The following is a 24,749-nucleotide window of genomic DNA, read 5'->3' as shown; positions in this document are numbered from 1 at the left end:
TTTCCCTGATCTTTCCAGGAGGAAATTGTTAAGCAGTTGGCAGCTGGAAAGGATAACCTGACCACAGACGACTTCATTGTCAAAGTAAGTCCTACTGTCTCTTAGTGGCATCAAATCTATGCTGATTTTAAAGATTCCCTTTGAGAGGTTTGTGGTTGGTCTGATAGCTCTGTGGTGGGAATCAGATATGCAAATCCTAGATGCAGATATGATTTACATTTCAACAATGTCCTCCCTTCCTACATTCATCTGTGATTGAGAAGTGTTGCGTTAACTGGACAGGCAAGATAGCTTCCCTTAACCAACCAGGGAGTAAATGCACCGATTGGTATGAAATGATCCGGGACTGTTCTAAATTCTGGGACGTGGCCCAGGCGTGCAGATGAAAGATATCAGAAATCCAGTTAGCTGCTGTTGTATTAAGCAGTTTGAAAATATATATAAAATAACTGTGTTAGTTGTTGTTTTTAATAATGACTATTGCTTTTCCACCCATAATTTCACTGCACATTATAAATACCCACAACCATGTATGTGAAAAATACGTCTCTGATTTAAATTGAAAACATACCTTTTATTTATTTGTTTTCTTGATCAACCTATGACATGTACTATATTCTTCCCTCTCTAGCGCCATGCATGTGTCAGTAAAAGGTGAAACGTCTCCCTCCGGTGTCTCTTAGGTTATCAAGATGAACTATGGCATGGGGATAGAGAATCCCATCGATCACGTACGTTTTTACAGCAAGAGAGACCACAACACGGCCAGCATGATCCCCCAGGACCAGGTAAGAACTTATTATTCTTAAAAGCATGAAATTGCAGTATAAACATACATGTATTTGAGGAATATTACGGTCATTTATAAGGGTTATTGTGATGAATAGTAAACACTGACTTCCCAATCTTAGACTGGCATTGCAGTGCATGCGTGAGATAAGCTGAACACTGGGCATCATTGGGGCAGCATTTCAGAGTAGACTCACGTCGAACTCAGCGTTACAACTGTAGTCATGTTGTTCAAAAAATAAACAATTGGAGTAAAAGTACAACTAGTGTGTTTCCACACAAATAATGGTTGTTAATTAAAAAAAAACATTGAAAATCAGAATCAGAATCTCTTTATTGTCATTGCACAAAGTGCAACGAAATTGGGGTGGAGGCTCTCAAAATAAGTGCTTTTAAAACAAAACTAAATGAGAAAAGGGTTATTTTTTAAAAATATAGAATGTTAAAGAACTCAAACAAATATATACATTTTAAAATGTCAGCCAATTTAAAAGGTCAGATTGGTATGATAATGCAATAATTTATAATTCTGCATTATTTAGGGAAATAACAGCTCTGGGGTAGAAACTGTTCTTAAGCCTATTTGTTCTTGATCTGATTGCCCTGTAGCGCCTCCCAGAGGGCAACAGTTCAAACAGGTTATGTCCTGGGTGGGATGAGTCTCTCAGGAGAATATGAGCTCTCCTGAGGCAGTGTCTATTATTGTAGACCTCAAGAGAGAGAAGAGGACATCCAATGACTTTTTGTGCCGTTTTTATGACCCTCTGGAGCGCTTTCCTCTCGGCTGCAGTGCAACTGGCAAACCACAGCAAGATGCCGTAGCTTAGGACAGTCTCAATGGTGCAGCGATAAAAGGTCATCAGCAATTTCTCCTGAAGATTGTTCTTCCTGAGGATCCTTAGGAAATACAGTCTCTGTTGGGCCTTTTTCAGAAGCGCCTTGGTGTTTATTGTCCAGGTCAGGTCCTGCTGAATGTGCCTGCCCAGGAACCTGAAGTCCGAGACTCTCTCCACGCTCTCCCCGTTCATATTGATGGGCTGAATGTCCGGCTTATTCCTCCTATAATCAATGATCAGCTCTTTGGTCTTTGAGGTGTTGAGGATGAGGTTGTTCTCCGCACACCATTCTTTGGACCTCCTCCCTATATGCAGTCTTATCCCCACCTGAGATGAGCCCCACCACTGTTGTATCATCCGCAAACTTAATGATGGTATTGCTGGGGTGGCTGGGGATGCAGTCATTGGTGTAGAGGGTGTGGGGGCTCAGCACGCAGCCCTGTGGGGAGCCGGTGCTGATGCTAAGATGTATTTGAACAAAAATGTTGTTGTCCTTCAAAACGCCTGGACATTTCACATCATGGACAGCTCGCCCCTGCTTTACAGTAAAGTATTGAGGATCTGGTTTTGTCTCATGATATGAACCAGAAAACCTCCATCTTATGGTCATTATGATTAGAAAAGCTTATTCACTGTTAACATTATCAAAATTAACGTGTTATGTCCATATATCTCTCTAGTTTCGGTACTCCTACGCTCTACTGAACCTGAACATGTCTGTCCCTGACTGTGCTTCTTCTTTGTTCCGGCTCCTGTCCGTAGGTGTCCACGCTCATCCCAGAACACTTTCAGGAGTGGTTGATCCAGGTGTACTGTAAGGGGAATGATGAGGAGAGCCTGAAAACGCCCAGGAAGCGCTTTGAAAAGTGGCGCTCGGGTAATAATATATTGCCTTCAGTTTATCGCTCCATGTGGTTACATTTTTTCAAATTAGATTGTTTTACAACTGTGTAGCTAGATGTAGGAGTTGAAGCAAAGCTTTTATTTTAGGTTATTCATTTTTCCATGTGCTGGTGGCATCACCAATCCCATGGTGGCATGTTAACGTGTTGAAGATGTGACCTGTTTAGTCTTGTTTCTTAAGTTCTTTCTCTTTCTTTCTTCAAGAATTGAGATGTGAACCCTCCGGAGCTGGAAGCTAATGAAGGCCCAAACCCAACTTGAGTTTTGACAGAACAAAAAGAAATAAGATTTTCCTTGCTCCTTTTTTGATATTGATATGGGTAGGAAATTGGATGGCTAAAGTACAATATTAATTATTTAAATCCACCATTGTAACCAGAAAATGGTCTTTAATCAAAGTAGGAGGCCGTTGAGGGCCAGTGCTCAGGGTTATACACTCAAAAGCTTATACAACTTTAACTTTCAGTCTTCAAGTTCAGTTTTATCACATCACCAGCTGCTGGTTTTGTTTTTGTTTCTTTGTTTCTCTTCATTTAGATATGCATGTTCTGTCCATAGTTTACATGTAACATAGTTTACATGTTACCTTAAGGGGAATGTAACGCTGAGAGTTTTCATGCAAGAACTCTTTCTAGTGTTTCTGGATTGATTCGATTTTTACATGAAAGACAGGGTAGGCAAATTATTTTCAAACTATTATCTCTCATATTTGTTGAAATTCTTTTTATATGCCGACAGCAATCAATATATCAAGTGATCGGACAGAAAAACAAGGAAATCCGGTATCCTTGGCGGTCGCAAGCCTGTAATAAGTCTGTTAAATCAATTCAACACACTTGAATGTGTATTTGTATGCAGTGGGTTTTAGCTTCATATATTTTCAATCTTATCTCTCTCAGAGGTTTCTTTAATCCCATATGCAGCTATTGCTGTACTCATTTAGTCCAGGCAATAAATTACCATAATCAAAGCAGGCTACAGACACCATAATGAATACATAGTCTAATCTTTGTTCATGGTTTTCTTGTAGTGCATTTAATATTAATTTTGTGTTCTTTTTCATTTTCAAAGTTTGAACGTCTTCCTTAATAATAATAATAATAATAATAATGATAATAATTTTGGCTGGTAAACAATTTTAAGGTAAACATACCTATATATATATAAGCGCTTGATACATTTTGTTCTCAGTGTTTGTGTGTGTGTGTGGGTTGAAAAAAAAAGATATATTCCGTCTACGTTCATGTTAAGTGCTCTTTTCAAAGATATATTATGATATAGGCAAAGGTTGTATTAAGGGCTCAGGAATAGTGCTTAGAAGAGGCTGCTTGCTGTTTTGCTATAAAGGTTAACTGAAAAGTATATTTTCAAAAGATAGAAAGAGGCTGGGGCAAAAATTAATGGTGATGAAAAAAATAAACGGCTTTGTCCTCAATGTCTAAATGTTTCCTTTGTAACCACCAGAGGGCAGCATGACCGTTCGTTTCTCCAAGAAGGCAGTCATCCGTGGTCACCTGTTAAACGTTTCCTATTTGGAAACAACTTTAAAGCATACGTCAATATGTATTTAAACGTTTTTTAACAAAATGAAAAAGGTGTATAGACTAGTTGGTCTATAATGAACCTCTATTTGTATTGTTTTTTATCTTTTGTCTTTTAAATGCTCATATACTCATGTTTAGCATAATTTTGGCTATTCTGGATTAATTTACCAGTAGGGAGGAATTTTGTTGGTCCTTTCAACCAGGAAGACCATCATACAGGATGTAGGGACACACACACTTCCACATTCTTTGGCAGTGATTCTCTTCGGGGAGACCAGAAACAAACACTACAGAGCTGTAGGAACAAGCCAACTGCCTGCTAGTATTTTTATAATCTTCATCCTCCCTGACCTGTTGCTCTCTTTCTGGCGCCAGTGGTCTCAGCCCCCCGCCGTCATGCCACACGCACGAACATGCCCCTCTGTGGATAATTGAGACCAGCTGTTGCAAGGTGCCTTCTCTCCCCATGCCCCCCCCCCCCCCTTGCCTCTCTCACTTTGCACCCCCTCAGTGTCCCACTGCATTTGCCTCTCTCTCTCTCTCTCTCTCTCTCTCTCTCTCTCTCTCTCTCTCTCTCTCTCTCTCTCCTTTTCTCCCTCTGCCTCTGTCTTTTGGCAACTCCTTCTTATTTATCATCTACTATCTTGTCTATAGTGGCTGAAACGATACCACAAGTGTTTATTAATCTTCATCTTCCTTGGCGTCGCTGGACGGTGGCGGGACCCATCTCACAGCATTGACATCCACAGTCCATATCCAAAGACAAATCAAGGCAATGTCAATGTTGGGGGCTGAGGGGGTTCATGTCCCCCTGTCCCCTTCCTAAATCTACACCTATACACCACCTGACATTTTTGGGCTGTATGGAGGTATACTTTTGGGTATGATGCTGATCACTTGCCAATAGTGATGATCTTTGATTTATTCTAAGGCTTTATCCTTTAGCCTCCAGGCTCCAGCCCCCCACTTCATAACTGATGTCAAACCGAAAGTAACAATACACACTTTAGTATTGCCCCTTGCACACACACTGCATGTGCAGCTCAAATGCTTGATAGAACAGTTTCATTAATAGCAAATTAATTTAATTATTGAATGATACACCAAATAAATAATAATAATAATAAAACAACCAAATAAATAAAACAATAACGTTGCGATGGGGCATGCACAGACTAATGCCCCAATCCCCGGTAACTTTTTTTTTTTCCTGAAGAGTTGCCAGGAATTGTATTTTGGATGGGCACCGGAAAAATAGGGTGGCTGGTGCAAGACCAGTATACTTGGTTAAATTTCCGTATTATTTAAGCTTTCTGATTGGGTAGGTAGATGCCCCAGCTCCGCTACAATGACCTACAACAACCCGCGCATGTATAAGGTGGTAAAGTGTGATAGTACAAATGCAAATAGTTGTTTTTCGTCACTCACAAACCCATTATTTGCTCCACCAAAAACCTAAATATTATAGCCTGTCTCGTTATCCGAACAGAATAAAACATCAGAATCGTTGTACAAATATGTGTGGTGTCAGCTTCACTCAGGCTGATGACATGAAGCGGCTCAGTAATATTTACATATAGTGTGTGTGAGATCACTTGTTTGTGTGGGAGATTAATAATTTCCCAATTGGCCACCTTGGTGTGAACTGTATTATGAATGGAAGTTATGTTTGGTTTATTTTCTCAAGGGCATCCTGCCAACTAATTTGAAGAGATGATTGCCGAATTGTTGTTGAAATGTGTCATTGCTTCTAGGAAAGTTGTTACTGTGTGGCATGCATCGTTGATGTCGACTTCTTCTCTCTCTGTATCTCGCTCCCATACTTCACCTATAGGTTCAATTAAATTAAAATGTCACTAATAGCATTGGAAGCATATTTCAACACATACTTGCCAAATGTTTTGCGAAGTAAAATAAGCCTAAAAACAGAATAACAAAATATAATGGACCTTATTAATATCCTATTAAGTAATGGTAAGTTATATTGTCAGTATGTCATATTTTATATTATGTGTAATGCTCCCTCTCTCTCTCTCTCTAGCATTTATTCAATTGGTCTATCGTTACTTTTTAAGCCACATATAATTCCGCAGTCTAACCTCATTGTAAGCCACACGTTGTTTTGTTTCAAATGGAGAGCGTTTCACTAAACCCTTGATGCCATAGCAAGAGATGCCTCATCACGCTGTTCCTCTGGGCAAACAGCTGGCTATCCTTGGGCAGCGGATAGGTAAGAAGTCCTGCTCGCTTTTTGAGAGCGTAACGCTGCCATGCTGGTGAGTGACAAAATGTGTGTGTGTGTGTGTGTGTGTGTGTGTGTGTGTGTGTGTGTGTGTGTGTGTGTGTGTGTGTGTGTGTGTGTGTGTGTGTGTGTGTGTGTGTGTGTGTGTGTGTGTGTGTTTGTGTGCAAACCTTTTAACCTTATTAAATAATGTTTAAATGGGTTGGGTTTATCTGTTATCTGTTGTATATGTTGGAAAATTGTTTATTTGTATGCTACACGGTTTTGCTACACTGTGTTGCATTCAAATGTATGCTGCCCTGAAACCAACTTTACCTAACTGTGTGAAAACAAGTATCCCCTTGGGCGCAAACCTATCCAACTAAATAAATGAATGCCTTAGTAGGCTATTATAAACAACATTACCTTAGTTAACACAAACATAATTCCTGTACATATACACCATTAGAAAATCATTAATCGTCCAGTAGTTAACTTTCAATAAACTAATTAATAGTAATAAAGGTTAACCAATCTACCGTTATTGTAAAGTGGTACCTTATCTTCTTATATAGTCAAATCATTAGGCCTCTGGTCAAAGTTTGTAGTGAAAAGAGTAAGCGGTTTGATGGTAAACACTTAAAACTAGAAGTACAATAAACATAAATAACAAACAAAAGGGCCACACAGTGAGCGGTTATGATATGTTTATTTCACGTAACACCAATCACTGCGTGACATGTCTCGATCGACCGCATAAAAGCACAGTTTCAATTTAAACTTCTTAGCAATCCTTAGAAGACCAGGTTTGCACCCCATCGTTGGAAGTTGCCAGGTGCCCTTCGTCGGTCAGGGTCAGACGAACCCGAACGCTATGAGTATTATTGTAAGAACCACTGGCCCAGATGGGCTTATCGTCTATGGTGTAAATGACCAGGTGTGCATCTCCCTGTTGAATGACTTTAAAAGCCTGGTCATTTGCAGTGTTGGGGGCCCAGATTGGAGACCATTTGTAGATGACAAAGTTTCCATCGTCCTGTGGACATGAAGATAAGATATAGTTTAGGTGAAAGACTAGTTTGCTCGTATGACATTACTGTGTCTAAATCTCTACGGATGCTCACCTGAAAGATAGCCTTGTACTCTTGGTTGTTACTCATGAGGAAGTCCCCTTTAAAGAGCTGCTGATCGGTGCTGAGAGAGTTCCGACTCATGTTTCTGAGGACATGAGTTTGATGCAAGCAGATGCAAGTCAGAACATTATCATTTCCGAATGACCTTTTGTTTTAAAAGTAGGAAGCAAGCATAGTGTCTAGATTTCGGCAGCCAGACACGAGAATGATATGCACAGGACACTGTTTTCGGATGTTGAATTAGTTCCACACCAAACGCTAATTTTATAATCCATTCAAATAATAAATTCAAACAGATATATTGCTTTCTCAACATCTTTTCAAGGGAGCCGACTCGGATTTTCCCTTCGGGGCATGAACATTTGGGATTGGAAACACCATACTACCCCCTTGTGTAAATGTTAATGTGACGTAGTAGCATAAATGCAGGCAGCTCCGCGAAGATCTAAATGTGGATGTTCTCAGTATGAAGTGTAAATCGATTCAATCATATGCCGAAAAATGCCAAACAATAAAACTTTTATTCCAACAAATTCCTTTCACTAGACGTTTAATTTAGAATAAGGATAATCAGATGAGTGTCTTCTTAAAGTTTTCAGTCATCAGTTTACGAGTGCAGGTGTTTCCTGAGGTATGAGACTCTCCTGGGATGACAGATGATGCAGCTGTTGAACGAGGGATGAGAGGAGTTGCAGGTTTGTGAGTCGAGATGGAGAGCACCTCTGCTATTTATCATCCCCAGAGAAGGAAGTGGCCCTCACCAGGAAGGGGGGCCCTGGTGAGGGAATGGGACAAAACCGGTTTTGTCACATTCTACATTTACTCCACAGGTCTTGATGCAGTTCATTCTGTATGAATAAACTGCAAGGGTCATCTAAGTAGTAAAAATAAGGTATACATAGTATTGATGATAAATAAAAAATAAAGCTTAAGTAGCGAAATATCCAAAGCAGATTTGATCATTCGTAATTGGATAATATATTGATAAAATATTAAATGTAAAAGTATCAAAAATATATATTACTTTAAACAATATAGTGATCTCCATTCTGTCAGATTCACCAGTCCTCTGACTTTAATATAAAGACATTCATAATCTTTCTATACACTGATTGTCAAACAGAATACTTATAATATGGACCAGGGCCACGCCCTCTTACAGGCACGATGAACCGTCCACAACAAAGTTTACAACTTCAGATAAAAGTACACCTTTTATAAAATAATTGTAAATGGTCATGTAATCTAATGAGAAAAAACGAATATTTTACAGAACACATTGACCCATCATTTGTTAATAGTTGGCACATATATTTTAATCCGAAGTGTGTGTTTAAGGGAAGATTTAAAAGTCTGTCCCGTCTTTTAATGGCCTTGTGTTTGTCCGAAAGTGCTGTAAACATGTCCTCAACAGGCTATACCAACCCGACTGCCCAAAGACCAGGTTAATCTAATCAAGCTAAGATAAGAGAACCACAGTTCTTCATGTATGGCCTGTCTGTCTGATGGCCTGTCTTCTTGGCCTGCCTGTCTGTCTGTCTTTCTGTCTTTCTGTCTTTCTGTCTGCCTGCCTGCCTGCCTGCCTGTCTGTCTGTCTGTCTGTCTGTCTGTCTGTCTGTCTGTCTGTCTGTCTGTCTGTCTGTCTGTGTCCGTCCGTCCGTCCGTCCGTCCGTCCGTCCGTCCGTCCGTCCGTCCGTCCGTCCGTCCGTCCGTCCGTCCGTCCGTCTTTGTCTATGATTGTGCAACATCTTTAACTCCACCCATGGCATCTAATTTTTCATAAATCAGTTCAGTCAACATTCCACAGCCAACAATAAGTACTGCAGTACTCCAATACTGCAAGAAAAGGCCACACCAGTACCCCTCTTCAAGGACAACCCAGTCCGTCGTCTCTCTGTGACTCAGGGAGCAGTTGTATGTAACTGACGATTCCCAGTGAACCTTGAGCCCAGTGCTGTCCTTTACCCCCATCCCATATCTAAGTTCTTTCCCCGTTGGAGTGAACACGCTATTAGACTCAGATCCACTGACCGGTGCGGAGAACGGACTGCCGTGAAGACCACAGAGGGCCAGCCATCCATCTGGTCTCGGCTGGAGACTGTTTTTGATTGTCTGCTGAATTTGATCTGGTAAGAGAAACAACATAAATCTGCTACCTGATGCTGGAGTTACCCTGTCTGGGAGTAAATAGTCTCTCAACTCTGCTGGAGGTGCGAGATGTAATATTACTGCAGTATTCTGTGTTCGTTAAGTGACCCTCAGACCGGCTCGGAGAAAAGCCGGCTATCTCTGTTATCTTGGCCTGATGCGAGGCTCAGAGATACCTGGTTTGAAGATACTACTCAGGGTTGTAAACGTTGAGGAGCCAAGGACAGTCCTCTGGTGGCTTTAGCCTCCTGGCACTAAGGATCCCATTCTGCCCTCGGTGTCCTCGATCCTCATGGTTTCTGGAACAGACCGACCGACCTGTCTTCCACTTCAGCCCGCACAGCAGAAAGGGTTCTCTAGTACAGTGAGCAGGTGAGTTTACTGCCTGTACCGGCATTTACAACTAATCAAATCCAAAAAATACATATGTAATTTTGTTTTATATCTTTGAACATTAGCAGTTATGAGGATATGATGTAGGATGGAAATGTGGCAGTTGTCATCCGATAACAAAACCTACCTTACAAGACGGCAAACGTACCTAATTGAGCAAGAGTTGTTTGTTCCTTTAGTGTTTGTAAAGAGGAAAACCTGATAGTATCCAGGAAATAAAACCCACTTCTTGTTCCAAGGAAAATTGCAAATCAAGCAGCTTTTGTATCGTCATTGTTGTTGCTGCGAATACGCTGGCATGTTAAGGATAAATTTAACGCTTATTCTTAACAATAAACGACAAGACACGTCTAGCTCTGTGGAGGTCACCTACCTCTGGATGTTGTCCATACTAAATGTGGGGGTTTGGAAAACAAGGTGCTGTCCAGGCCGTGTACCCACCGCCTCCAGCCATGACGGAGAGGAGGAGAGTGGGCTACAGCGTCCACAGAGAGGTCCTGGATGAAGGAGCCGTGGAGGAGATGGCAGAGAAGAGCGAGGTCAAGGTGATGCTTTCCGTCAAGGTCAAAGAGTCGTTGAGGTAAAAAAAAAAAGAAAAGTAGAGGAACACGACATGTTAGGAACAATAGATATCAACGTTTCTATGCCGTGACTCACTCGTTGGGGTACATTTTGCCAAGGATACCAACTTTTATATCGTCCCGTAAAAATAAGCAATGCATGAATACATGAAATTCGGATTAATTTATTATGTGCTGGAAACCTTTTTTTTTTTTTTAAACTAGCCGACGCATGTTAGATGTGTCACCAGATGTGTCCCCAGATGCAGATATAATGTAGACACATTACTTCTTGATCACCTCTTTTAAGGTGTATTATACAGTACATCATACCAGATTTGTGCACTCAGATTTCCGATGGCACTACAAAATGATGACGCCCCAATTAGTGCTCTATGTACTGAACGAGTGAGGGCCCCTTTCATGTTTTTCTCCACTCGTCCAATGCTGCACATCCTCCTAGGTGTTCCGGCCCCAGGATGAAAAGTCTCATCCTGGGATTCCTGCCTATCCTCTCCTGGCTTCCTCGATACCCGGTCAGGGACAACGCAGTGGGAGACCTGGTGTCTGGGATCAGCGTGGGCATCATGCAGCTTCCTCAGGGTGAGGAGTAACGGTATTCCCATAATCCACACCCGGTCCATGGGATTAGGGTGCGTAGGGAGGACTTCGGATATGGTTAGGTATTATCTTACATGTTTCGGATATTGCTTTGTCGAATTCTTTGTAAAAAAAAACATATTTATTCTCCTTGTATTTGCTGTTGGTCTTCTTGAAATGTGCTTATTCTCTTTGCTTCGGGGACTGTTTACTGGTGTACACTGCTCCGCTGAAGTAAGAGAAAATTGCACTTGTTGTGTGAAAGACCAGAGTGAACCGGATAAAGTCAATCACGCTCAACACTCCCCCAGCCTAAAGCTAGCAAACATTAAATACCAAAAAAGCCCTCCCCTTCTCTTGTGGTCAGGATGGGGTGAGCCAGATGAACAGAGGTGTACAGCTTTTGGGGTTAACTTGGAGTCCGCTAAGTAAACGAGGTTCATCTCAGGGACAGCAGAAGGTGTAAATTATTAAATGTGGATGTCATAAATCCCTCCCCTTCTTTGTCGGATGGGTTAAGCCAGATATATAAGAATTAAAGTTTAAGGGATCCACTTGAAATCAGAAAACAAGGTTTATCTCAGTGAAGGCAGAATATGTAAATGATAACGATCATGAAATAACGAGTGGATATCACTCAGAATATAGTTCCTCATTGACCGTGCTTTTTTCAGAATATTTTCATTCATGTAGGCAAACTAATGTGTGTGGTTCCTTTAAACCTAGGGTAAATTTCTCCCATAAGGGTTAGGGTTGCTCAGGAGGTATATGTGCACAAAGAGTGTGGATTGTGAACGTCAGACCACAGGAACATCAATAATCAATAACACCCATCAGCCTCGAAGGAAGCATGAACAACGGCCGGGTGCTTTCATGTTGTTCACTTGATAAACATTTATATCTGTCAATTCTAGATGATAGTTAACTTAAAGTGTGTGTGCGTGTGTGTGTGTGTGTGTGTGCGTGTGTGTGTGCATCTGTGTCGGTGTCTTTTCCCGTGTGTGTGTGTGTGTGTGTGTGTGTGTGTGTGTGTGTGTGTGTGTGTGTGTGTGTGTGTGTGTGTGTGTGTGTGTGTGTGTGTGTGTGTGTGTGTGTGTGTAGGTATGGCCTACGCCCTGCTGGCCGCTGTTCCTCCTGTCTATGGACTCTACTCATCTTTCTACCCAGTCCTCGTCTACTTCCTGTTCGGGACCTCCAAGCACATCTCCGTCGGTCTGCACACAACGTCTTACCTACAAATAACTATAATCAATACGATAAACAACGTTTTTATTATATCATATCCGTTATCAATGATATAATGCTAGGGTGTGCCATAGTAAACTATTGGCATCAATAACAGGTAGGGTAAAGAGTAGAACAGGGTGTGTGTGTGTGTGTGGGTGTGGGTGTGTGTGTGTGTGTGAGACACCAGTTGAATGGACTGGGATCAAGGGAGTCTCCCTTCATTTACAAAGACGGCTGGGATGGAGAAAGAGATGCAAAGATAACAGATTGATGATTTATCTATTGATCGACGGAATGATTCGACCGATGAACTGACCGATAGCTTGACCAACTGCCCGATCAATCAATCCATTGACAGATAGCTTGGCGGATATATGACGGCCAATCGATCAGTCGGCTATTGATTAATTTATGCAATCAACAAAATCGAACAACCAATCGAATCACAGATCATTCGACCGATGTATTGACTCCTACCCTACGGCTTCACTCCCCCCCCCCCCAGGTACGTATGCGGTGATGAGCGTGATGATCGGCGGCGTGACGGAGCGCCTGGCGCCCGACGCCGACTTCCTGTCGTGGGACAACGTGTCCAACACCAGCGTGGTGGACCTGCTGTCCCGGGACGCCGAGAGGGTCCGGGTGGCGGCCGCCGTCACCTTCATGTCCGGCCTGTTCCAGGTACGAGCGGTGGGGGGGTCCACCCCGCTCCCACTGGGGCCCACCCCACCGGGGGCCCACCCTACCCCTTCCGAGTCCAGTCACATGACTCCGTCTGCTTGCTAGAGGACGTTTTTTGAGTAGCATCCAGCTGCAGCCCCGGAGCCGGGGCCTGGGGTGTGGCAGAGGGGCCTGGGGTGTGGCAGAGGGGCCTGGGGCGTGGCAGAGGGGCCTGGGGTGTGGCAGAGGGGACTGGGGTGTGGCAGAGGGGCCTGTGGTGAGGGACCGGGGACTGGGGTGTGGCAGAGGGGCCTGTGGTGTGGCAGAGGGGCCTGTGGTGTGGCACCGGGGCCTGGGGTGTGGCACCGGGGCCTGGGGTGTGGCAGAGGGGCCTGGGGTGTGGCACCGGGGCCTGGGGTGTGGCACCGGGGCCTGGGATGTGGCACCGGTGACGTTTTGTCACAGTCGGCCCAGTCGAGTTTTGCAAAGTACATTTTTCCTTTTACAATTTCAAAAAATGATTAATTAATAATAAATAATCAATCTAATTAAATATATATATTGTATACATATGTTTATCTAACAGCCAATATCTAGGGGCCGACTGTGACACGAAACGCCGAAAAAAGACAAAAAAACTGGCCTGCCACACCCCAGGCCCCGGTGCCACGCCCCAGGCCCCTCTGCCACGCCCCAGGCCCCTCTGCCACGCCCCAGGCCCCTCTGCCATGCCCCAGGCCCCGGGTCCAGGGCTGCAGGTGGATGCTATTGCTTTCCTCTGAGGAAACGGCTGTTTTTTTCTCAATGTATGGCTGCAAGTTTAAAGGTTGTTGTTTCCTATATGTGTAAAATGAATGAGCAAAGAACCTTTCAGGTTGTGCTGCTCATTATGTAGTAGTGTACTACAAGTGTTTCTTATCCGATTCTGAGAATGCAGGCTCAACCAAGCCACACGTTCCTTAAGATGTTATTTTATCTCTTCACAACCATAGTTGCATAACCAATACAGGTCGGTCCAGTCTTTCCATGAAGCAACATGCCTAAAGGTCAAAGGTCATTGTGTGTGTACGTGATTGAATGCATGCGTGTGCAGATCCTGCTGGGCTTGGTCCACTTTGGTTTTGTGGTGACCTACCTGTCGGAGCCGCTGGTCCGTGGCTACACCACCGCTGCTGCCATCCACGTGGTGGTGTCCCAGCTCAAGTACACCTTCGGCATCTCACCCGCCAGGTTCAGCGGACCATTCTCCCTCATATACGTAAGTATCGACTAAGTCATGACTTAGCTTAATTTATAGACTGTATGTACCACAAAGACCATGAGTTAGCTTCACTTATATAGACTGCATGTACCACATAGACCCCATGAGTTGGCTTCATTCATAAACTGTTTGCACCACAAAGACCATGAGTAAGCTTCATTTATAGACTGTACACATATAGGCCTAGACCATGAGTTAGCTTCATTTACAGACTGTATGCCATATGTAAGAATACTCGCGTTTTCACTGAGCCAACTGAAATAATTCACTATCTTGCTCGAGGAATAATTACCCATACATTAGCTTACACTAATGATTCAATGCAGTTTGAAATTTGTTTGAAATAACGAACCTCATCACTCGAATGACTCGATGAGGTAGTATTGGATGTCATGACACAGCTTCTTGGCACATACTGCCCACCGTAGTTTTAGAGCAAGCGAGCACTATTAGTTTGAATGCAATATACAATTGTACCACTAGATGGGAGTAATTTTTACACAGTGTCCCTTTAACACACTCGCTCAAGCACAGATCAAACTAAATGGTGCCTTCTGTTGGTCAGAGGAGATTTGCCAGCCTGTCTTTGAAATTTGCTCTGGTATTGAAATATATTGGTTGGAGGGTGGAATGAGTGAAGTAAAACTCCCTGCCACTTTAAACTCTTTCAATAAATGTAACATATTGACTGCTCATCCGTGTAATCAAATGTTACATTTATATTAAATCAAAAAGGCACTTTTACTATTTCTCTCTCTCTCTCTCTCTCTCTCTCTCTCTCTCTCTCTCTCTCTCTCCAGACGGTGCTGGAGGTGTGTTACCTGCTTCCACAGACCAACGTGGGGGCCCTGGTGGTCAGCATTGTTGCCATTGTCGGCCTCATCCTGGTCAAGGAGCTCAACAACTACCTGGGCAAGAAGCTTCCCGTGCCCATACCTGTGGAGCTGATCGCAGTGAGGGCACACACACACACACACACGCGCACACGCAAATGTAGATGTGCTCACACATATACAATTTTGCACATAAATACATGCACACAAACACAAACATATGCACACATGCTAACGATGTCCGTTTCTTCACTCTAGATTGTTGTTGCCACGGTGATCTCCTGGCAGGTCAACTTGGAGGACAAGTATGGAGTAGATGTAGTGGGGTTGATCCCTTCAGGGTGAGAACACACACACTCACCGGCATGCACACACACAAACACACACACACGCACACGCACACACGCACACGCACGTGCACGCGCACACGCACACACACAACCAAAGCACAAAGAAAAGGAGACACATACACATGCTTCAATGCATGCCTACTAAACTCTCTCTCTCTCTCTCTCCCTCCAACACCAGTCTCCAGCCCCCAGTCCTCCCGACAGCCTCTCTGTTCGGTCAGGTGATCGGCGACGCCTTCGCTCTGTCCGTGGTCGGCTACGGTATCGCCATCTCACTCGGACGCATCTTTGCTCTCAAATACGGCTACAAGGTGGACGCCAACCAGGTACAGAGACCGCGCATCCTGACCTGCTGGCTGCGCTGTTGTACCTTCCTGTATGTTTGCCCCACATATCTGGAGCCCCCTCACCGAGTCTCCCAAAGTTCTGACCCAATGCTTTATACTTTTAAGTACATTCCTAAAAGTTTCTATAGCTTTTAGAAAGAAAAAAATAAATCTGCGCCCCATTATTTATTATTCATTATTATTTTTTTATTTTATCGTCTTATATTTAACACGTTTTTGTATTGTAATGTTTTTCTGTCTGATTAGATTTAGATTTAGATTTAGATTCTTTATTGTCCTTGTTCAACAGAGTTAATCAACGAAATTAAGTTTAGAGCATCACCACTGGCATAGTATATAAATATATTAATAAATAAAAAAATAAAAAAAAGATAAATAGATAAGTAAATAAATAAATAATAACTTGAATAAGAATGCAGCAAGTCCAGTCCATAGTTGTGATGTGTGAGAGTGAGTGGGGTTGGGGGGCTGCAGTCCTGCAATAGATGGAAAATAGTGTACAGTGCAGCAATGCAGTCCAGTTCAGTTATTGAGTGGGAGTTATAGTGGGAGTTATATGAGCGAGGGGGTGGGGTGGGGGGTGCGGGGGGCAGGTTGTTCGTTCAGCAGTCTGACAGCCTTTGGATAGAGGCTATTGGTCAATCTCGTATTGTATGGTGTTTTGAATGAAAAACTATCTATAAGAGAAAGATATTGCTACCGTTATTATTTTTTATTGTCTTAATTTTTAAAATGTCTTGTGACCTGCCGATGTCGTTCACTATGAACAGCCTTTGTGTGTGAAGGGTGTTATAAAAAATAAACATGCCCCCTTTTGAAACCCCCATATGGTTTGTTCCTCATTAAGGAACTGATAGCTCTGGGTCTGAGCAATTCTGTGGGAGGGATTTTCCAATGTTTCGCCATCAGCTGCTCCATGTCTCGCACCATGGTCCAGGAGAGCACAGGTGGAAAGACACAGGTAGGCAGTACTTGTACAGGTAAACAACTTGTTAATCCATCATTTCTATATGTATATATAGAGAGAAATTATCCTGAACAGATCTATAGTTTATATCATATAACATTGCTTGATTCTTATTGCTCAATCTTGGTCAATCAGCAGCCTGTTATCTAGTTACCAGACTGCTGCCATGTGGTCTGTTGAACAGATCAGAGTTGAGAGTTGAAGCACAACTACTCTCTCTCTCTCTCTCTCTCTCTCTCTCTCTCTCTCTCTCTCTCTCTCCGTGCACTAGGTGGCTGGGGCTCTATCAGCAGTCGTGATTCTGTTCATCACTTTGTGGATTGGAACTCTCTTTGAAGACCTCCCTAAGGTGCTGAGTGTGTGTGTGTGTGTGTGTGTGTGTGTGTGTGTGTGTGTGTGTGTGTGTGTGTGTGTGTGTGTGTGTGTGTGTGTGTGTGTGTGTGTGTGTTTGTGCATGTTTTTGAGTGTGTACGTGTTTTCATGCATGTGTGTGTACATGCATGCGTATCTTGAATTTGTGCATGCGTGTGTTTACAGGCGGTTTTGGCGGCCATCATCTACGTGAACCTACAAGGGATGATGAAGCAGTTCAAGGACATCCCAGCTCTGTGGAGGACCAGCCGTGTAGACATGGTGAGTGGGGGGGGGGGGGGGGGGGGGGGGGGGGGGGGGGGGGGGGGGGGGGGGGGGGGGGGGGGGGGGGGGGGGGGGGGGGGGGGGGGGGGGGCGGGGGGGGGCGCACATGGCTGGAAGGTAGAACGTGCACAAAGTGCACTGCAGGCGTGTGCAAGGACAGAGGGGGAGCAAAGATAGAGGGTTGGTACACTAGATAGTGAGCAAGGACAGTTATTGAGTGTACTAGAAAGCTGTCAGGAGGGCATGTCGAGTGGGCTAGGAAGTGAACAAGCGGACATGAGTAGTGTACTAGAAGGTGACAAGGAGGCGTGTTAAGGGGACTAGAATGGCACAAAACAAAATTCATGATCCATAATTTATGATTCTATCTTTCTTTCTTTCTCTCTCTCTCTCTCTCTCTCTCTCTCTCTCTCTCTCTCTCTCTCTCTCTCTCCCTCTCCCTCCCTCTCCTCTCTCTCTCTCCTCTCTTCCTCTCTCTCTCTCTCTCTCTCTCTCTCTCTCTCTCTCTCTCTCTCTCTCTCTCTGTCATTCTGTGGGTGGTGACCTTCATCTTGGCTGTGTTGTTCAACCCTCTCTCTCTCTCTCTCTCTCTCTCTCTCTCTCTCTCTCTCTCCCCCCCTCTCCCCCTCTCCCCCTCCCTCCCTCCCTCCCTCCCTCCAGTGTGTGTGGGTGACTACCTTCATCCTGACTGTGTTGTTTAACCCCGACCTGGGCCTGGCCGCCTCCATCGCCTTCTCTCTGCTCACCGTCATCTTTAGGACCCAGCTGTGAGACACACACCCACCGATCCATTCACACACACACACAGACACACACACACACACACCGATCCATTCACACATACACACACACACACACACACACACACACACACACACACACACACACACACACACACACACACACACACACACACATACACACACACACACACACACACACACACACACACACAGTCCATAAATGAGTTCAATTCGTTAGCTTTGTTAGGCTGACTCTTATTTGTGTGTGTGTGTGTGTGTGTGTGTGTGTGTGTGTGTGTGTGTGTGTGTGTGTGTGTGTGTGTGTGTGTGTGTGTGTGTGTGTGTGTGTGTGTGTGTGTGTTAGACCAAGCTACTCTCTCCTAGGTCGGGTAGGAGATACTGACCTCTACAGGCCAGTGGAGGAGTATAACCAGGTACAGCAGCGGCGCTGCACAGACACAATCAGCACACTCAACTGTAGAGCCTATAGCCTATACACAGAGGCCGGTAGGCAGGCTGCTGTAGAACAGGAGAGTTACACTACATGTGTTGCTAGCTACATCTTCCTAGAGAACAAAAGTGTAAAACCCTACAGCCCACAAGGCTGTTCAAGGTCTTACTGAACATTAAGTTGGAGGTTGAGTTTCAGAATTTGATTAAATGATTTATCATTAATTATTTCTTGATTGATGATAGCTTGATTGATCGACAGGTGAAATAGGTGCCAGGTGTGATTGGATTGAGTCGTTGATGAACTGATTGATTGATGCTTGTTATTGGTGGATGTTTTGATTGACAGGTGAAACAGGTTCCAGGCGTGGTGATTTTCCGCTCCTCTGCTACTCTTTATTTTGCGAATGCTGAGATGTACCAAGACGCTCTAGCAGAAAAGGTACACACTCACACACACACACACACACACACACACACACACACACACACACACACACACACAGACACACACACACACACACACACACACACACACATACACATGCACATGCACATGCACATGCACATGCACATGCACATACACATGCAGACAGACAGACACATACACACACAAATGCACCAATACCCACCACACACACACACACACACACATAGAGACAAGCACGCAAACATACAGATACAAAAGCACAGGACACACATACACCACAGAACAATAATTGTATGCATGCCGTCGTTTTGACGCTGTTCTCTCGGACTTCGAGCGCAAAGAACGTTGTGTGGATGACAGGGCTCTAGTAGGGAGGGGGAAAACAGCACGAGATAAAACCGGATCTACCTTTAACAATAAATACAATCCTCAACACAGCCCAGACCGGTAAGCTACCCAACCCTACCTTGTACACAGGCGTGTGCTGCTGTCATTCCATGTCAACAAGTGGCACCAATGCATTGTTGTAGATTTGTTTCAAAGGTACTGCTAACCGGTTTGCCACAAAACACACCTTTCAAAACAGATGATTGGACTTCATGCTCCTCAGTTAAGGGAAAAGTTCAGGATTGTTGACTACTGCAGACAACAAGGGAGAGAGAGGGTATGGGAAAATGGCACTGGTTTTGTGTGCCATTGGGTTTCTGGTCTCGGGGGAGACCAGAAACAAACACTACAGAGCGGTAGGACCAAGCCAACTGCCTGGGTGTGATAGCTGGGCAAGCTGGGCCCCAGACCTGTTGGTCTGAGGGGGATCTGTCCTCGATCTGTGAAATAAAGGATCGGCCATTTGGGGTTGGGGACAGATGGCAGGGAGAAGGAGGAGCACAGGATCAAGGTGAACACACATCAATTGTTTGATCAACTCCTCAAGTGTAATGGAGGGATGAGAGGCCGGCAGGGAGGAGGATTTAATCAACTGACAGTGGGGGTCAGAGAAAGGGATCTATTGTTGGGCTGTAAGAGACAAGAAGGACCATTTGAGGCCAATACCAACCCATCAGTTGCTCCGTTGATCAGTTGCCTTAAAGCAAAAGGGGTTAGAGGCAGACGTCTGGTAGGGAGAAAAGGATGAAGGTGTATACTCATACATTGTTCAATCAATGTAGGTGTAAACACCTACATTGGTCGACTCCCCCAAAGTAGTTCGGGGAGGGAGGGAGGGTGATTAATAACAGGATGAAGGTGAACGATATCAACTAAAACTGGGGGTCAGAGAAGGGGATCTGGCAGGGTGGGGCGTGAGGGCAGGGAAAATGTGTCATGAACTAACAGAGACAGGGCTCTGGTAGGGAGGGGGAAAACAGCACGAGACAAAACCGGATCTACCTTTAACAATAAATACAATCCTCAACACAGCCCAGTCCGGTAAGCCACCCAGCCCTACCTTGTACACAGGCATTTGCTGCTTTCATTCCATGGCAACAAGTGGCACCACTGCATTGTTGTAGACTTGTTTCAAAGGTACAGCTAACCGGTTTGCCAAAACACACCTTTCAAAACAGATGATTGCACTTCATGCTCCTCAGTTAAAGGAAAACTTCAGGATTGTTGACTACTGCAGACAACAAGGGAGAGAGAGGGTATGGGAAAATGGCACTGGTTTTGTGTGTTTATGTGTTTTTGCAAGTATTTAGTCAAAATACTATCGGCCAACGGTTGAGGACGGTTTAACAAGTGACGGTTATAGTTCTGACTGAAAAGTCAGAATAACCATCCCAAGTTGCAATACAAGTTATATTTAGCATCAACACAAGGTCCTGAAGTAAACAATAGGCTACGTTTTAATATGCCAGAACATCTCTTAATGACAAATGTCGGTAATCAAAAGATAAACCGGTATAACCTTGCACTCCGCACCAAACCGGTGAACCCAGAAACTACCCAACCCTGCCTTGTACACAGGTATGTGCAGCTTTCATTCCATGGCAACAAGTGGAACCGCTGCATTGTTGTAGTTGTTTGTTTCAAAGGTATACTCTCATCCCTTTCCACTCAGCTATCTGGTTTGCCACAAATGTGCCTTTCTGTTCCTGTGCCCTTAATACAACCTGATATCATAATATATCTTGGAAAAGAGCTGTCTAAATTGTATGTAAAAATCAAATCAATGCGCTCTGTGGGGTACTAAGTTGCTGATAACACTTTTTCCCGGTAGTCAACGAGTTAAGAGTACATATCAGAATAATGTGCTAAAAGGACTGACTGGCACAGTTCATGGCCTTTTTGTTGAGTTTTCGGTTAAACTGGTTAGAGACCCGTCAGTTTATTTTGTATTCAAATTGGTTAGCGTCAATGCGCTCAGAGCCTTGTGCAGCCTCTTTGTTTAGTTGATGGTCTTTTTGGTCAGTTTATCAGCTTGATTTTATTCAGAGAATACCAGCTCTAATAGAGAGGGCTGCCTGGTCAGAAGTTTGAATTGTTTATGGTCAACCAGGTCAGAGGCATCCCGTCAGCAGTTTGTTTGGATGGGTCAATCAGTATAGAAAAGTAAGTATGAGCGGTCAAAATTCTCTTCCTTCCTCCATTCAACGACATAGAAAACAAACATTGTTTGAGGCTCCCAACGGGGCCTCTTCCTTGCGGACTTCCCATCGAGTAACAGTGGAGAAGGACCCAGAGACGAGAATGGCCCCGGCGCTCGCGACACACCGATCAAGCCCTTGTATGTGAATGCTACGAGGTCTGCCTACGGTGGCTGCGAAGACCAAAGTAATCCCCAGGACGCTCAGTGCTCATGCCCCAAGCGTACAGCCCCCAGCGTACAGCCCCTGTGATGGAAAATCTACATGTTGTTACGTTTTTGGTCTATCTATGAACTTAAGTTGTGTTACTGACACCCCTCCACCACGGCCTCAGGCAATGCCGTTCCGTGCAACTGCGTGTATCGGATCGTCGTCTGAACACCTTCATCACGCCCTTCGGCCACTGGCACTACACCAGGGCGCTGCAAGGTTTCGTGTCATCTGGGGACGCTTTGACGCTGTTCACTCGAACTTCGAGCGCAAAGAACGTTGTGTGGATGACAGGGCTCTGGTAGGGAGGGGGAAAACAGCACGAGATAAAACCGGATCTACCTTTAACAATAAATACAATCCTCAACACAGCCCAGACCGGTATGCCACCCAGCCCTACCTTGTACACAGGCGTGTGCTGCTGTCATTCCATGGCAACAAATGGCACCACTGCATTGTTGTAGATTTGTTTCAAAGGTACTGCTAACCGGTTGGCCACAAATACACCTTTCAAAACAGACGATTGCACTTCATGCTCCTCAGTTAAAGGAAAACTTCAGGATTGTTGACAACTGCAGACAACAAGGGAGAGAGAGGGTATGGGCATGGAAATTGGCACTGGTTTTGTGTGTTTATGTGTTTTTGCAAGCATTTAGTCAAAATACTATCGGTCATGCATATCTAAATGAAGACAAACAAAGAAACAAAAGCAAAACCAGCATCTGGTGATATTATAAATACAGGATGAGGGACACAGACATTTCCACATCCTTTGGCAGTGATTCTCTTAGGGGAGACCAGAAACAAACACTACAGAGCGGAAGGACCAAGCCAATGCCTGGGTGTGATAGCTGGGCAAGCTGGGCCCCAGACCTGTTGGTCTGAGGGGGATCTGTCCTCGATCTGTGAAATAAAGGATCGGCCATTTGGGGTTGGGGACAGATGGCAGGGAGAAGGAGGAGCACAGGATCAAGGTGAACACACATCAATTGTTTGATCAAGTCCTCAAGTGTAATGGAGGGATGAGAGGCCGGCAGGGAGGAGGATTTAATCAACTGACAGTGGGGGTCAGAGAAAGGGATCTATTGTTGGGCTGTAAGAGACAAGAAGGACCATTTGAGGCCAATACCAACCCATCAGTTGCTCCGTTGATCAGTTGCCTTAAAGCAAAAGGGGGGTTAGAGGCAGACGTCTGGTAGGGAGGAGGATGAGAACAGGATGAAGGTGTATACTCATACATTGTTCAATCAATGTATGTGTATATACCTACATTGGTCGACTCCCCCAAAGTAGTTCGGGGAGGGAGTAAGGGTGTTTAATAACAGGATGAAGGTGAACGATATCAACTAAAACTGGGGGTCAGAGAAGGGGATCTGGCAGGGTGGGGCGTGAGGGCAGGGAAAATGTGTCATGAACTAACAGAGACAGGGCTCTGGTAGGGAGGGGGAAAACAGCACGAGACAAAACCGGATCTACCTTTAACAATAAATACAATCCTCAACACAGCCCAGACCGGTAATAATAATAATAATTATTACCTTTATTTGTAAAGCACTTTTCGAAACAGGATTACAAAGTGCTTCAAAGAACATAATAAAACATAAGCCACCGAACTTTTTCTTGTACACAAGCACGTGCTGCTTTTATTCCAAGTATTTTTTTTTATTCCAAGTATTTAGTCAAAATACTCTTTGTGTTTGAGGCTCCCAACCAAGCTTAATGTGTTGGATTGTTGGCCTCACCTTAACCTTGTTCTTATCGTGAATGGTTGAGGAAGAGTTAACAAGTGTCGGTTAATGTTCAGAATGAAAAGTCTGAATAAGCATCACTAGTTGCAATACAAGTTATATTTAGCATCAACACAAGGGCCTGAAGTAAACAATAGGCTACGTTTTAATATGCCAAAACACCTCATAATGACATATGTCGGTAAGCATAAGATAAACCAGTATAACCTTGCACTCCGCACCAAACCGGTGGAACCAGAAACTACCCAACCCTGCCTTGTATAGAGGAATGTGCTGGAAGCTCTGCATTGTTGTAGATGTTTTTTTCAAAGGTATACTTGCATCCTTTTCCCCTCAGCTGACCGGTTGGCCACAAATGCACCTTTCAAAACACACTATTGCACTTGAATACATTTATTCATAAAACCCTCCTTGGACTGACACTCACAATGTTGTCTCTGTTACATAAGCCTTTAATAAGTCTCCATTAGTTCCCAGGCAGCGCATGGGCTGAATAATGCTCTAGGGCCAAAGTCTGGGCAAATGGCACTGCCGTTTTTTGATACAAACGGTATCCGAATTCAAGTTGCTTTGCAATAAATAAACAAGAAGTCCTCTAAGTGACTAGTTAAAGTTAACCCTCAATACCCACCTACCTCAATTTCCATCCACAGCTGCTGGGGATATCTTTCTCTCTGAATCAACCAATCAATGGAGAAACAAAGCCAGAAACTGTAAAAGTAAACCTGCACTTTCATGTCAATGTATCCATCCCATCCGTTGCACACTTCACAGACTGCCACCACCTGGGCATCAAGAATAACTTGGTTCACCACCGCCTCATCAAGTTCGCCAGGGTGTTTGAGGTGGACGGGGACAAGCAAATCTGCACCAGAGAATAGGTCAAATGATCAAAGACTCTGATTCAGAATTTTGAATCTGATTCAAGCAACTTTCTAATTGGTTCTTCATTTGACTTAACATAACTGGGTCAACAGGAAGTAAAGCTACCCCCCCTGCATTTTTGTGTTTTATTCTATTATTAACTGCTCAGTTAATTTTGGGTTTCCAGGGATCGTGACAATATGCGCATAGCCTAATGCCTCTTGGCACAATTGGATTGACCTAAAACCAATCAGAGCAATGAAACATATGCAACATCAGCAACAGCCAACTTGTCGTTTATGAAAAGACCT

At 44.1% G+C, this 24,749-nt stretch overlaps 3 protein-coding genes across 3 annotated transcripts; 2 read left to right on the top strand and 1 right to left on the bottom strand.

Moving 5' to 3' along the window:
- The first annotated feature begins 628 nt into the window (after positions 1-628).
- On the top strand, positions 629-3,985 carry LOC130382532 (deoxynucleoside triphosphate triphosphohydrolase SAMHD1-like). The gene is made up of 3 exons (XM_056590346.1): positions 629-788; positions 2,388-2,502; positions 2,733-3,985. Exons 1-3 carry the CDS (start codon positions 693-695, stop codon positions 2,765-2,767), a joined length of 246 nt encoding a protein of 81 aa, XP_056446321.1. The 5' UTR covers positions 629-692; the 3' UTR covers positions 2,768-3,985.
- Positions 3,986-7,077: 3,092 nt separating this feature from the next.
- On the bottom strand, positions 7,078-7,507 carry LOC130402722 (B-type lectin plumieribetin-like). Its single transcript, XM_056607246.1, has 2 exons — positions 7,418-7,507; positions 7,078-7,329 (listed from the first exon to the last, which is right to left on the bottom strand). Exons 1-2 carry the CDS (start codon positions 7,505-7,507, stop codon positions 7,078-7,080), a joined length of 342 nt encoding a protein of 113 aa, XP_056463221.1.
- Positions 7,508-10,419: 2,912 nt separating this feature from the next.
- On the top strand, positions 10,420-24,455 carry LOC130401871 (solute carrier family 26 member 6-like). The gene is made up of 16 exons (XM_056606266.1): positions 10,420-10,547; positions 10,991-11,130; positions 12,229-12,339; positions 12,860-13,035; positions 14,108-14,272; positions 15,076-15,228; positions 15,367-15,449; positions 15,637-15,784; positions 16,653-16,766; positions 17,044-17,121; positions 17,310-17,405; positions 18,069-18,175; positions 18,516-18,585; positions 18,951-19,118; positions 20,969-20,996; positions 24,349-24,455. Exons 1-16 carry the CDS (start codon positions 10,420-10,422, stop codon positions 24,453-24,455), a joined length of 1,872 nt encoding a protein of 623 aa, XP_056462241.1.
- The last annotated feature ends 294 nt before the right edge of the window (positions 24,456-24,749 follow it).

Source organism: Gadus chalcogrammus, chromosome 1, assembly GCF_026213295.1.
Source record: "Gadus chalcogrammus isolate NIFS_2021 chromosome 1, NIFS_Gcha_1.0, whole genome shotgun sequence".
NCBI classification, from domain to species: domain Eukaryota; kingdom Metazoa; phylum Chordata; class Actinopteri; order Gadiformes; family Gadidae; genus Gadus; species Gadus chalcogrammus.
Note: the sequence above shows the minus strand (reverse complement) of the source record. Positions and strands in the feature narration are given on the sequence as shown.